At 31.7% G+C, this 14,728-nt stretch overlaps 2 protein-coding genes across 2 annotated transcripts; one reads left to right on the top strand and one right to left on the bottom strand.

Annotated features, from left to right (window-relative positions):
* The first annotated feature begins 2,774 nt into the window (after nt 1-2,774).
* Nucleotides 2,775-3,858, top strand: LOC115962900 (transcription elongation factor TFIIS-like). The gene has a single exon (XM_031081781.1). It carries the CDS (start codon nt 3,005-3,007, stop codon nt 3,782-3,784), a length of 780 nt encoding a protein of 259 aa, XP_030937641.1. The 5' UTR covers nt 2,775-3,004; the 3' UTR covers nt 3,785-3,858.
* Nucleotides 3,859-4,714: 856 nt separating this feature from the next.
* Nucleotides 4,715-10,895, bottom strand: LOC115965828 (mitochondrial amidoxime reducing component 2). Its single transcript, XM_031085123.1, has 8 exons — nt 10,653-10,895; nt 8,123-8,272; nt 7,210-7,386; nt 6,527-6,615; nt 6,378-6,442; nt 6,114-6,216; nt 5,150-5,260; nt 4,715-5,066 (listed from the first exon to the last, which is right to left on the bottom strand). Exons 1-8 carry the CDS (start codon nt 10,762-10,764, stop codon nt 4,941-4,943), a joined length of 933 nt encoding a protein of 310 aa, XP_030940983.1. The 5' UTR covers nt 10,765-10,895; the 3' UTR covers nt 4,715-4,940.
* Nucleotides 10,896-14,728: the final 3,833 nt, after the last annotated feature.

The raw sequence follows: 14,728 nt of genomic DNA, 5'->3' as shown, positions 1-14,728 counted from the left end.
CACTAAAATGCTAATGAACATAAAATTCTAACATGTTGAGTAAAGATGAGCACAAAGTCATAAGCACAGCTCTTGAGTCTTAGGTATTACATTTGAAGGGTCATACCTTGTCATTCCAACCAACATTAGGGTGATCGGGTTATTAGGCTCAATTTAAAGGTCAGCCTGTCACTCAACTCGATTATGTCGAGTTAGGAATTCTCTTGCCTATTGACAATTGAGTACTCAATCAAAGCCAACCGCTGCTCATTCTCAAGTGAGCAGTCAGATTTTGGTCAAGCAACAAGCATGATTTTCAAACCCGAATCATTCCAAAAACCGGTAAAGGGAGAGGCTAGTATGACCATTGGATTCATCACTTCATGGACTGAGCTTCATGATTGACATAATTCTACTTAAGTGGGCTTTGTGATCCATAAAATTTCATTACTTTTACGAATTGGGCTTTACAACCCATAACTTTTTTTAGACGAATTGGGCTCATAATAATTCTTCATTACTTTATAATATGGGCTTTACGACCCATAACTATAAGTTTCATCAAACAAATCAGGCTCATGATTCATTTTCTCTTTCTCTTCATGGACTGGAGTCATGACCCATGTTCTTTTCCCTTTATGTGGGTTGGACTCATGACTCATGTTTTTATCCTCTTTACGGGCTAGGTCCTAGTGTTCCACGTCTAAAAGCTTTTTATTTATATAAAATGGGCCAATATTATATAAAATGGGCCAAAACTTAAGCACATGGTCTCTTACACCGAACAATCAATGAGTTAGCGAATCCTTGAAGCCCACATTATGTATGGGGTAAGATTAGTGGGATTTAGATTTAATTTTTTTTTTTTTTTTATTTAACAAAAACCCTCTCAATCCCCATTCATTTCACTTCTTGCCTCCAATATTAGGAGTCACTGACTCACCATGGCCTTGATCCTTTTAAACACTTGTTACGACCTCACACTATTTTTAAAAAAAACACTTTTACTCTATTTTAAACTTTAAATTGATTAATGTGTCCTCATTTAAAAACACCATTATCAACAAGTAGACATGGAACTAAGCACCCTACTGGCAAATTAATAGTATAAAACTACTTTTTTTATATACTTTATTTACACTAAACTTAATGTATTAGAGAAAATGAGGAAGAAAAAAAAACCCCTCTAATCATTCATATTCCATTCATTTCTTGTATAAAGTCCTTGACATAGTGTTGGAAGATAGAAAATGAGGTGGGGTGGAAAAGTGAAGTGATAAAAAACTATTTTGTTTGGTTGAGTAGAAAAGTAAGAAAAGAGATAATATAAATTTACTCTCATACTCCTATTACATAAAATAAAAACAAAATTTTAATAGTTTATCTCCATAATATTCTCCAAATTGGGAGGATTGATTTTTGGTGGGTCCAGGGAGAGAATACCTGGGCCCACCAAAATCTCCACTCACTTTTCCCCTCCAACCAAGCAACTAAGAAAGTGTTTTTCCCCCTATTTTCTCCTTCATCTCCCAAAATCACTGTTAGTAGTTTCAATCTAGGGGTGGGATGATCATGTGATGTTTGACCCAAGTTTACTCAATTTAAAGTTCAAGGTTTACTTCATTAACCACTTATTTCCCTTGCGACTAAGGTTTCCCCCCCCCCCCCCCAAAAAAAAAAAAAGAAATTAAACAAGCAAACAAAATAAATAAATAAATCATTTTTTCACTTTCAAACTCCCCCCAATATTTTTTTTTTTTGGACATATTTGACTTTTGACCTTTTTGATTTTTTTTTTTTCCATTTTTACTTTTCGCTTTAATTTTTTTATTTGACTATCACATTTAAGTGTAATTGTAATTTCACTTGCGAGCATAGTTTTTAAAATCCAACCCACCCCAACTCAACCGGTTGGACTTGTAACTTGGTGAAGCGATACCTAAGCTAGTCCAATTGTTTGATCGGATAACTTATGAAATTGACCTATATATTAAAAGTAAAATCCAACAGTTTTTTTGCAACTCGTGCAATCAAAAGGGTAGTTGTGCTTCATCTAGTTTTGTAGTTTTGAATAAAATTACCTTTTTGGGTTCATTGCAGTCTTGTTGTCTTAATTTAGAGCTTAATGAAAATAAGAAATTTCTTATGAGATTGATGCTTGACTTTTCAACAAAGATATAGTTTCAACTTTCTAATCAGATTGTAATTCATGAGATTAGAGTAACATTTGAGATATACAATATGCATTGAGCGTAACTTTGGATTTTGAGATACTCTTATTCCTAGAATTTTAAGAAATATAATATAATAAGATTTATTTAGCAAAGCCTTGGCTACAATATTCTTTTATTTTATACTTTCAACTGTTGTTACTTGTGAAACTTTGAGTTTGTATTGGTGACTTGTATTTTAGACTTAATTTTAATTAGTAATTAAGGCATGTCATTTTTTTCATATTTATTTTTATGATTTATCAAACTTATTTTCATATTTATTTTAGTTTCATTTAATCATGTTGTTTAATCGATATCCACTAGTTGAACTAGTGACCCAACACTTATTCCTGTCCGGATTTAATAATTATGTGAGAACCAAAATCATCTCTATTTTAAATAGTAAAAAAAGTAGAAAATAAATAATTAAATAAAAAAATATAAATTGACCAAACCAAACCCCAAAACAGTAAACAGTTTAGTATATTCCTGAAGCACCGAAGCACTAATTAGTAATTACCTGTGACTTGCTTAAACTAAAAACCAAACAGCTTACAGCCCAACGGCTAGAAGCCAAATTTAATCACCGCCTTTCTCCAAACTCCGATTCCGATTCCAACTCGGAACTCCTACTCCTTGAGGGTCACGGAAACAGCAACACAAGTAGCTTTAAATACATATATTCTGAAATTATAACAGTTGCTACAACGTTGTGTACTTCAATTTAAAGAGAGCAAGGCTTATTTGATTGTGTATTTGTGAGAGGAAGAAGGTAGTTGTGATCATCAACAATCTCACTACACGTTGTGACAATGACAACAGAGACTGAGGTTCTCAAGTTTCGGCTTCCCAATCCTGAAACAGATGTGGGTATGGCTTTTCTTGATCATCAAAATTCCAAGAAACCCATCATCAACGACCGTAAAGGTGGTGGCTTTGAAAAGGATTCCGGGGTTCCAAACAGAAAGAGGCTGATAATCAAGATTCCTAATCCTAAGGCAAAAATAGAAACGACCACAGTGCCTTTGAAGAACAATATTGACGATCATCATCACCAAGATTTCAAACCCATCACCAAAACCTCTTGTTACCGTGAGAGGGTTAGGAATCAGTTGCAAGAGGCCTTTTCTAGAGTTTCTTCTGAAACTGATGAGAGCATATCACCAGCAATAGACCCAGTTCAAGTGGCTGTTTCAGTAGAGTCTGCTATGATTGAAAGGATTGGGTGGTCTAATCCCATCAAGAAGGCTAATTATCAATCCGTCTTGTTCAATCTCAAAGACCCAAAGAACCCAGATTTGAGGAGGAAGGTGCTTCTTGGAGAGATCAAGCCTGAGACTCTTGTAACCATGAGTGCAGAGGAGATGGCCAGTCACAAGAGGCAGAGTGAGAACATTCAGATACAATTGAAAAGCTTGAAAAGATGTATGCATGATGCTGATGAGGAAGAAAAGGCCACCACTGACATGTTCCAGTGCAGCCGGTGTCGCGAGCGCAAGTGTACCTATTACCAGATGCAGACCCGGAGTGCCGATGAACCCATGACAACTTACGTCACTTGTTGCAAATGCAGCAAACGTTGGAAGGTCTAACCAGGGCCAGTAGCTTGAATTAATTGATTGTCAAGAGCACTACAGCTACTGTTAGAAGAAATTATTAGTCTAGGAATAGGAATTACTTCCATTTTTTGTCCATATTAATGATTCTTGATGTAACTACGTTTTCAGTATTATATGTTAAGATACTGTCTCAAACACAAAGTTTTCTTATCATATGTTTGATTCTCTCTCTCTCTCTCTCTTTTCCTGGTTGATTAGTTTCTCTTAGAATTTCATGGGCCCAACACTATGATTTGTTATATTATAAAATCAATAGCATATTTTGTATGTGCTTTAGAAATTAATATGTTTCCTGTCTGAGTAATTTTTGCTAAAAGCACATTGTTTTAGAACTCAATTTCTGTTTCTTTTTTTAAGTTACAGTTTTTCTGCCGTGGATATCTAAAGAAGTGAACAAATATAAATTAATTGTAAATAATTAGTTTAAAAAAATTTCCTCTAGAATTGTTAGACGTGCGGCAGAGGTAGAATCAAGAAATTTAAAAGCTCCATTGTAGTCTATAATGACTCGTTCTATAAGATCAAGTATAGTTGCAATGATTATATATGATTTCTCATTAAATTTTAATGATAATCATTTATATTAAGTTTCAAATAGTTAGGTTAGGTTTTTTTTTTTTTTTTTTTTTTTTCTCGGTACAAGTTCTCGCACATTTTGTATGTGCATTGTTTGCCGAGAGCAATTCCTTTAAGTGAGAGTCCTTTAGCCATGGATATAAAATTGTGAGCAACCGGTCCATACATTGAGTGGCTGCGAATATGTGCTGCCATAGGATCTCTGGTACCTTTTTTAGCAATATTTTTACATCATGGTTATTAAGAATTCTGCTTCTACAAGCCCTCTGATGGAAACAAACAAATGGTATCTGATATGTGGACAAGTGAATGAGTTTGTATTATCAAAAAAAAAAAAAAAGCACAATGACAGAGAAGCATATATCCCAGCAAAACTGTACAAGCCAGTCACAGCTGATGTACTTATAACCAGGTCAGTAGGATAAACGCCATGAACACCATGCACTAGCAGCCAACAGGTTAATTACCAACCTCTTATTCTGTTATGATATACTAAGCAACAAGTCTTATTGTCTATAAAACATTAGTAATACAAGAAAATATTTTAAAGAGTTCAAGCTGCAGCTTCATCAGCAGAAGAAACCTTCCTGAGGACATAAATAGGATCTCCTACTTTAATGATCTTTCCTTTCCCTTCAGTAAGAGAGTCCTTCCAGACTAAATTCTGACCAAAGTAGATCTGCAGAACCATTTAGCACGCTATTAATGAATAATTTGGATGGAAAGAATAAAATTGTTAGGAGTCAGGGATACAAGATTGACCTTTCCCCGCTGTTTTTGAGTTGGACGCAAGACATTATCTGAGCGGAATTTTTTCAGAGTTTCATTTGGCTCAGAACCTGCAATCCCAGACTCTTGATTGATTGTAGGGACCTAAAAAACATAGAAGTGTCTTTTTAAACATTGAAAGATCAACACAGTCAAGCAAGTGAAATTCACAGCACCAAGTTGTGATTTAAAAGGTTCAGAGTGTATGAGAACCATTGTGGTAGTCATGGAAGCAAATATAACATCAGGACCCAAAAATAAACAAGTCCCCACTAGGATATCAACATGGAACATATAATCTTAGGGTGGTTAGATTTTAGTACTTTTAGTAATTTGCATAGGGCAAAACTTAGGTACAGTACTTAGATGCTATTACTTCAGTTCTTTTCTTAAGATTCAGCCATGTGGTTGTACTTAACTAAAAATACACTTCCATCCCATGAGAAAAAAGCCATATGGCTGAATCTTAAGAAAGGAATTTAAGGAATAGCACTTAAGTACTGTATCTAAGTTTTGTCCATTTGCATATAACTTAGGAGGTGATTAAAACGGAAAAACAAAATATAAAAACTCTTGTAGAATCAAATGATTTAGATCTATTAGGGTGATGATGATATCCAACATGGATCTACTAGTGATATCATCACCGATAAACATGTTCAACCTGTTTAGCTTTGGGGCCTGAGAATTCACTCATGCTTTTTCTTCGAGCTCACTGCAAGTTGCAGCCATTCTTTTAAATCGTATGTTCAACAGTTCATCTTACCAAGTGGCTGATAACATTTTTCATTTCAAGCTAAGTCCACCATAAAGTGAAGATAATTGCACATCAAACTGGAATTTTTTTTTTTTTTAAAAGAAGATTTTTAACACAAAGCATGAGATACACTAATATTTTAATGAAAAATAACTTGAATATCATTAGATAGGCAGAAAATGACGAGATGTAGCTCTTTACCTTACAGCGGGAGCATAGCTTGACACCCTGAAATATGAATTTGTTTATCTTGATCTCTGCCCATAAATCTTCAGCAAATGATTCACAACCATCAACCAGGATGCTGAGAAATGAAAGTAAAAATTTCAAAGATAGAACCAGTGTTTATGGTATGAACTTATTAACCTTTGGGTCTAAAGCAGTCAATAGTATTGGACAACAGTAAACGGTGAAGAATACATGGATGCTTTAAACGAAATAAAGAGATATGATAAGAGCAGATACTTGGGTCTAAAACGGTTGACTGGTATGGGTTCCCTGAGAAGCTTATTTAGTGCATCCATTGATCCCTGCAAAAGATATGTTGAGAGCCACCTTCAAAATTCTATGTAAAAGCAAGAAAAAATTCGATTTCATTTCCCAACTTGACCAACCTGAGATAACAGCATGTATGGATACATGTCAGAGAACATGACACTGTGTCCAGGAGCATACCCAGGTTCCACAGGCCTAGTTTCTGAAGCTGCATTTCAAAAAAATGGAATCCATAATTTACAGAGAAGTATATATATATATATAAAGAAGGAATAAGTCCACACTCTTTGAAGGATTAGAAATGGTCTACGGAGGCTGCCATGGCAAGAGGGGGAATGCAAAACATAAAAGTCTATTAATGAGTGTGCGTTTGTGTGTGTGTGTGTGTGTGTGTGTGTGTGTGAGAGAGAGAGAGAGTGATACAATCTACAATGCAAAGTTGAACCAAACCATATGGAGTTGACACATATCACTTATCAGAACCAAATGCAGCCAAATCATTATCAATTATTTTGAGTTTGGAAATTTGACAATGTGCATAATGACATGTATCATGATGACTTTACCCTTTTTTTCTTCTTGCTGATGATATGTATGTATTTGTCTTCTCTAGGGAATGTGTGTGTATTACGATGCCAAAGCACAGGCTTGCCCATGCCCATTCATCATTCAATTCAAAGAATTTTTATTTTCCAATAACACCCCTATCCAAAGTAATTTTTGCTTTTATTGGTATCCCTAATCAATGGATGCAGTGTCCTACACTCCTAGTCATTTAAGATGCAAAAAGATGAAACGCTACCAGTATTAAAACGAACTAGCCGGCTGGGCTTCCCCAAATAATTTGAAAACCATTGTGACGCTTCATCTCCTTCATCCAATGCAGAGCCAGACCATTCCCAGACTGAGACACCATCCGTTGTTTGACGTGGTTTACTTAGAGAAACCTTTAGCACATTCATCCCAGGTGCCTTTAAGACTGTAATGACAAACTTGGTTAACAAGTTGAAAAGGTAAAAACAAAAATGAATAAATAAATAAACTTACTAGTTACCTTTGGTAATGGTATGAAAGGGAACTTAGTCAGATAAGACTTTTATCTCAAAAAAAAAAAATTTAGGAGAAAATTCACTGTTCCTGGTCTATTAAAAGGCTGACGTTGCCTTCAACAAATCCAGAATACTAATACCTTCTAATACTGGCCATTAAAATCACAACTTCATAACCAAGCTCATCATACCAACTGACACACGTCATGTAAATGATGCAAATTTTTATGCCTTTTACTAACATTTCATGATATGTAACGCAAATGACCATAGGTTACGGGAGCTTAATTAGACTTTATTTTAACACATGAGAAAGAACCATTAAGGATTATCTTTGCATAATATTATACTAACACGAGCAATATGATCATCTAGAGCAAAAACAAAACAATTAAGATTTCATTTTGAAGTAAGCTAATAATCTTTATAAACAGTCTTGCCCAAAGGGGGAAAGATCTATAAACAGAGAAACGTGCATCACTTGATAATCTAGCAGTTAAGTAAACTCTCTGTTGTGAAAAAACATTACGTGGCTTAACTATGGTATAAGATGAGGCAACCATCATATCTGAAAGAATTTTTCTAACAGATAATGCAGTAAAAAAAAAAGGGTATATCTGTGTGTGTGTGTGTGTGTGTGTGTGAATAGATAGACAAAGAATTTACCCATATATGAGCTATTAGCAGGTTCCCAACCCTCTGAAAATGCTTCATTTGGCAGCTCTACCTCAACTAAAGCAAGCTTTGGTTCAACTCTTTGAGTATATGCCCTCCCTTTATTATTTACAACTAACCATTGACGATCCCATCGACATCCTGTAATATCAAGAACCAACAAAGAGGAAAAATAAATCACGTCCAACTGGCTATTTTTCCGTTGACTACTCCAAGTTTTTCCTGTTGCTTAACTTGAAAACTTGAAAGTTTAACAATATGTTCAGGAAACTTCTCATTATATGTTAATTATTTTAAAATGATAAGATGTACAAATAGCAGGGTAGTTAGTGTTGACTAAAAATTTAAGTACTCAAAGTAATGTTCAATAACAACTGATTGGGGTAGTCTAACATTATATAGAGAAGAACACCATCAATTTTCAGTGTTCTTATAATCAAACTCAGCTATTTATATTCTACAGACATGCTTAGAATATGAAACTCAATATGAAAAAGTTTTGAAATTTAGATCTTTGGGAATCCTATCTTTTTGCATCTATGCCCTTTGTAATGGTTTTGTGGCTACAGAGTCTGGTTGCCAACTACAATTTGCCAGATTCAGATTCAGCATGGCTCTTAAGCAAAATAGAAGACAAATTTGGTCAGAAAAATTAGGCCTTCTTTGATTGGTGATGTAGCAGCTGTCTTCTAGTTGGACACATGTAGGTTAGTCAAGCCTAAGCTTGCTCATCAACTTAACTGCTTGTGCCAACCAGCATGAATTTGTCCAAACTTGAGAATACTTAATCAAAACAGAAAACTTGAGAACCATTACTATGAGTCTATGACCATGAATCACCTCAGTTGACTGCTTAAAATCCTAACTAAAAAAATTCGATGTGGCTTTTGGTCTTGTATAGTTTTCAAGGTTGAAATTGAAGATAAAATCTGGCTAGTTTATATGGTGATGAGCTCAAACAAGCTAGCTAGCAAGCCAGTCTCAAATTGTTTATGATAAAATCAATCATTTTATAAGAAGCAGCCTACATCATTCATTGTGAAAAAAGCCAATATATTTTTTCAATAATTCTGAATTGCTTTCAAGATAGATATATAAGACAATTATATTGTTGCACAAGTTGCAATCTCTTTTTTTTTTTTTTTTTTTTTTTTTAAAGAAGAGAAATACCTTGGATACTTCGAAAATTAAGGTAAAATTCAAGGGATTAAATTGAATTTTAGCCAAAACATAGTGATGATTTTGGAACTGAGCATAGAAAATTATTGAAATTTAGTGATAAAAAATAATAGATAGTAGATAATGTTGGAAAATATGTAATATGTTTTTGTTATGAATTACTTACAATAATTTTTAATTTAGCTTATGATTTGCCATTATCCAAGGTATTTCTCTTCTTAAAAAAAAATTGCAAGGGATTAAATTTTACCTCAGTTGTAATAAAAACATATAACATAAACATTTTACCTTAATTACACCTTAGGGACTAATTTGACAATTGAAATAAAAGTGAAGTGAGAGAGTAGACTGAACATGAAAAACAAAGCAAGTCACCAACCTCACATTTCAAAATTGTACAGATGATTAATAAAAAAGTTTATAAATTATAGCTAACACCCAATTTCAAAGACTAGATGTATAAATTATAGCTAACACCCAATTTCAAAGACTAGATGATACTTTCTTCCCCTCTCAACTTGAAAAACTTAACCAAGAAACTGATTAGAGTACTACAGAATATATTGTTCAGAGTTAAGAATAATTCAAGAAAACAAATAGTAGAACAATCAAATGGGCAGAATAAACAACAGTGAAAGAACAAGAAATAGAAAAAATTTAAACGGGTGTCAGATGATTAATCAAAAGTTCACAAATTTATCATTCAGTTTCAAAGACTAGACCATATTCTGTCTCCTCCCAACTTGGAAAACTTAACCCAGAAAACGATTGGAGTGGCACACAGTATATATTGTTCAGAGTCAGAGTAATTCATGAAAACAGAGAGAACAATAAAATAAAATGGGTCAAACAAACAATAAAGGAAAAAAAAAAAAAAAATTATATATATATATATATAAAAAATTTCACAACTTTATCACTCAATTTCAAAGACTAGACCATAGTCTGTCTCCTCTCAACATGGAAAACTCAACCCAGAAATCGATTAGAGTGACATACAGTATATATTGTTCAGAGTTAAGAGTAATTCATGAAAAGAGAGAGAACAGTCAAAAAATGGGTCAAACAAACAATAATGGAAAAAAAAAATGAAATTTTATATATAAAAGTTTACAAATTTATCACTCAATTTCAAAGACTAGACTATACTCTGTCTCTTCTCAACATGGAAAACTTAACCCAGAAACCGATTAGTGTGGCACACAGTATATATTGTTCAGAGTGAGAATAATTCATGAAAACAGAGAGAACAACCAAAAAATGGGTCAAACAAACAATAATGAAAGAACAAGAAATGGAATTATATATATGTATATGAAGAATTGAGTCCTATTGGTTTTACCAGTAGGAGTGATGGGTGCTTGAGAAACTGAAATTCCACGACATGACTTTATTGGGTATATGAAAATTGAAGAGATTCTGGCTGTGGGTTTTGATGACAAAGCCTGTGCCATTGTTTCTCTGAGTCGGTGTGTGTGCTTTGTGTGTTTTGCTAATGAAATATGGCAAGTTTTTCGCGTAATAAATAGAAGTTAACATCCAGAATATCCAGACCAATTTACACACAAACAAACAAAAAAATAATAATAATAAAGAACATTTTAAAGTTGAGTAATGAGTGACAAAGGCACAGGACACTATCATAAAAATTAAGATTCTTCCCCCCTTAACCAAAAAAAAAAAAAAAGATTCTCCGCCGCCGACCCCCCCAAAAAAAAGAAAAAAAGAAAACTTTATATGTTTATTGTTTACAAGTTTGGGTGTCGCTGCAAGGAATATGCTGCTCCTTGAATGGAAATTTTATTTGAAAAAGTATGAAACCTTGTACTTTGAATAACTATTTAAAATATAAATATTTATTTGTCATAAGAGTTTATTAGAACTTACTTGTTAAAAACAATATCTATTTGTTAAAAACTTTTAAAAATGATGATGAATATTATCATCTTTCAACAATAATCAGTTGAGTTTTACTGAGACATTATCACAATATTTAAATTTTCATAATTAATAATTCTATATGCTACAATTGAAGGTCTCCATCAAACACCTGCAATCATCCATAACGAAGAATTTGTTTATCATTTTACATTTTATGAGTCTAACTACAATGTTTAACTTACTTAGTTTTTAACAAATACCCTTTTAAGTAAGAAAAAAAAATAAAAAAAAGGACATGTATTATTGATGTAACCATTAGATAAAATTATAGGTCTAGAAGATTTAAATCTAGTAAATCAAGGTTCTTTAGGTAACAAATAGGACACCTTATATCACCATTTGAATTTTCCAAGCACAACTACCACATAAAACTCAAAATACACGAAAAAAAATTTTGGGAAATTAAAATTTAGTAGGGGTATTTTAGACATTGCACAATGGAATATTCTAGGAATCATAATATTTCGTTATGATTTAACAGAGAGAATAACAGTAGAAGGTATTTGCTCGATTTTAAAGTTTAAGGGCGAATGAAACTACCCCAAACATAAACAAACCTTTTATATATATATATATATATATATATGTGTGTGTGTATTTATTTTGGTTGCAAAACTATTTATATATATATATATATATATATATATACACTTTAAACAGTGCATAAAAAAATACGAACAAAAAGTCAATTTAAGAAAATTGTGTGTGAAGTAGTGAATTTTGGCTCACCAAATTTGACTAAACCAAAAAAGAAGTCTAGGAATACAATAAAATGTTACAACATTTTCCTAGTACCTTTATTTTCAATTGTGGTGAATCCCAGTCTAATATTTTATATTTTATTTTATTAGGAATTTACACCTTAGTAGTTAATTGTTGTGAAAATATTATGATAACAACAAAATGTCATGATATTTTCACAATAAAATACCTTTATTTTCAATTGTAGTGGATCATGGTCTGATATTTTATTATTTTATTTTATTTTTATCAATAAGGAATTGACTCCTATGTCATAAAATTTTCACAATATCTTTATTTTTAGGCGTGGTTCATCTGGTCTCATATTTTATTATTTTATTTTATTTTGACTTATAAGAAGTAGACACCTCAACAATTGTAACAATTTGTTATATCCCTATTTAAAAAAAAAAAAAAAAAAAAAAAAAAACTCCTGAACCAAAATAAGCATATAAATATCTTTTAAAAAAATAAAACAAAAACAAACTAATGTACTTAAAAATAATAATAAAAATAAAATAAAAAACCAACTCACCACCAAAACTTGACTAAACCAAAAACATTATCTTAGCCTCTTGGCTCTTTTTATATAGTTAATAGAAATAGATAAAGAACTAACACCTCAATAACTGTGACAATTTGTTGTATTCGTATTATTAAAAAAAAATCTCCTAAACCAAAATAAGCATATAAATATTTATAAAACAAACAAAAATAAATTGACATACTTGGAAAAAAAATCCAACTCACCAAATTGACCAAACCCAAGCCTCTGAATAAGTTTGAAAAAATGTGTTTTTTAGTAGCATTAGCATGAGTCTAAAACTTGAATAAACCAAAAACACTATTATTCACTCGCTTGACTCTTTTTATATTGTTGATAGATAAAAAAAAATTTAACACCTCAACAACTGTGACAATTTGTTATATCCATATAAAAAACTCTTAAACCAAAATAAGCATATAAATATTTAAAAATAAAAAATAAACAAAAATTAATTGACGTACTTGGAAAAAAAAAAAAAAAAAAGGCCAACTCACCAAATTTACCAATCCCAAGCCCCTAAATAAGTATGAAAAAATGTGTTTTTAGTAGAATTAGCATGAGTCTAAAACTTGACTAAACCAAAAACACTATTATTTAGTCTCTTGGCTCTTTTTCTATTGTTAAGAGGTAAAAAACTGTTACATCAACAATTCTGACAATTTGTTATATCTGTATAAAATAAAATAAAATAAACTCTTACACCAAAATAAGCATTTAAATATTTTTAAAAAAAAACTTATGTGTTTTTTAGTAGTATTAGCATGAGTCCAAAACTTGACTATACCAAAAGCACTATTCCTTAGCCTTTTGGCTCTTTTTATATAGTCAATAAAAATAGAAATTGTATTGGTAGATTCTAAAAAAAAAAAAAAAAATTAGATTGGTAAATTTTACATTAAAAAAAAGTGATAAATATTGTATACATTTACAAAAAGTGTATAATATTAACCGCTTTTTGCTAATATATGCACGTAAATTTACATTATAAAGTATAATGTAAAGAAGAATTTCAAAACCAAAAAAATAATAATAATAAGTGACAACCAGTCTAACCAGATTTAAAAATTATAAATAAATAGGAAGAAAGAATACCCAAAAAGATTTGGGGGAAAAAAGGGAATAAGTTAAATGAAAAGTCACACAACACAGACTTCCCAAAAAAAAAAAAAAAAAAAAAAAAAAAAAAAAAAAAGGGCATCCATAAAGTTTTTGGGAAAGTAATGGGAATAAGTTGAATGCCTAGGGCATCCATAAAGTTTTGGGAAAACAAGGGGATTTTTTTTTTTTTTTTTTTAAGGAGAAATAAGGAGAATAATTTAAGTTGTCACTTCTTTTTCTACCCTCTAAATTGTAAGTGACGGAAAATATAATTAGTATCAATTAAGAGTGTTCATGGTGAGATGCAGTTTTGGACCATTTTTAACACTATACTTTGCGGTGCAGTTTAACTAAAATTATAACGGCAACGCATTTAATTTTTGTTATCACATATGTGGTGCAGTGCAGTGAGTTTAGCTAAAATTATAACCACATTGTACCTTATTTTTACAATCATATGTGCGGTACAGTGTATAAGATGTAGTTTGAATGGCTTGAAATCGGTATATTTTTCAAATTCTGAGTTTTTCCTACCCAATCCAAAACTAATTTTTTCCTTTATTTTGGGCCAAGTTTCAAACTATTAAACTAGTTTTTCTTTATTTTGAGCGAGTTTTCTTAGTCAACACTTACTAGTATTATCAAACTTTTTTTTTTTTGAAAAATAGGGTTATTAAACTATTAATAATATATTTAATATTAAAAATAAATAAATATTAATATATAGAGAGAGGGTGCGGTGCGGTTTGTGTGGTTTTCTTATTATAAAACTGCAAACTACACTACACCATACTATGCGATGTGGTGCACTGTTATTTGTGGTATAGTACAGTTATACCATTTTGTGAGCAATTTTAGTGCGATTTTTACAATTTGTACAGTTTGGTAAACCCCTAGTGCCAATAAAGGTACCATATGAAAATAATTCTCTAACAATCATAAATACTCACCAGCTCAATAGGTTGTGAAATAATAAGGTGAAAAATAAATAACATTTTTCTTTCTGGCTTTTGTGATAAGCATAAAAAATACAATAGAATATTGATTGTGAAAGTTTCCTACTTTTTGGATATGTCTGACTCTAGTCTTTG

This window comes from Quercus lobata, chromosome 10, assembly GCF_001633185.2.
Source record: "Quercus lobata isolate SW786 chromosome 10, ValleyOak3.0 Primary Assembly, whole genome shotgun sequence".
NCBI lineage: Eukaryota > Viridiplantae > Streptophyta > Magnoliopsida > Fagales > Fagaceae > Quercus > Quercus lobata.
Note: the sequence above shows the minus strand (reverse complement) of the source record. Positions and strands in the feature narration are given on the sequence as shown.

What these genes read in the sequence shown, in the direction of transcription:
- LOC115962900 (XM_031081781.1), top strand. Translation starts at nt 3,005, where the DNA reads ATGACAACAGAGACTGAGGTTCTCAAGTTTCGGCTTCCCAATCCTGAA.
- LOC115965828 (XM_031085123.1), bottom strand. Translation starts at nt 10,764, where the DNA reads ATGGCACAGGCTTTGTCATCAAAACCCACAGCCAGAATCTCTTCAATT. An exon ending in GTCAACCGTTTTAGACCCAA is followed by an intron (nt 6,217 to 6,377) that starts GTATCTGCTCTT and finishes TTCATTTCTCAG; the next exon opens with CATCCTGGTTGATGGTTGTG. An exon ending in AGCTATGCTCCCGCTGTAAG is followed by an intron (nt 5,261 to 6,113) that starts GTAAAGAGCTAC and finishes TATGTTTTTTAG; the next exon opens with GTCCCTACAATCAATCAAGA.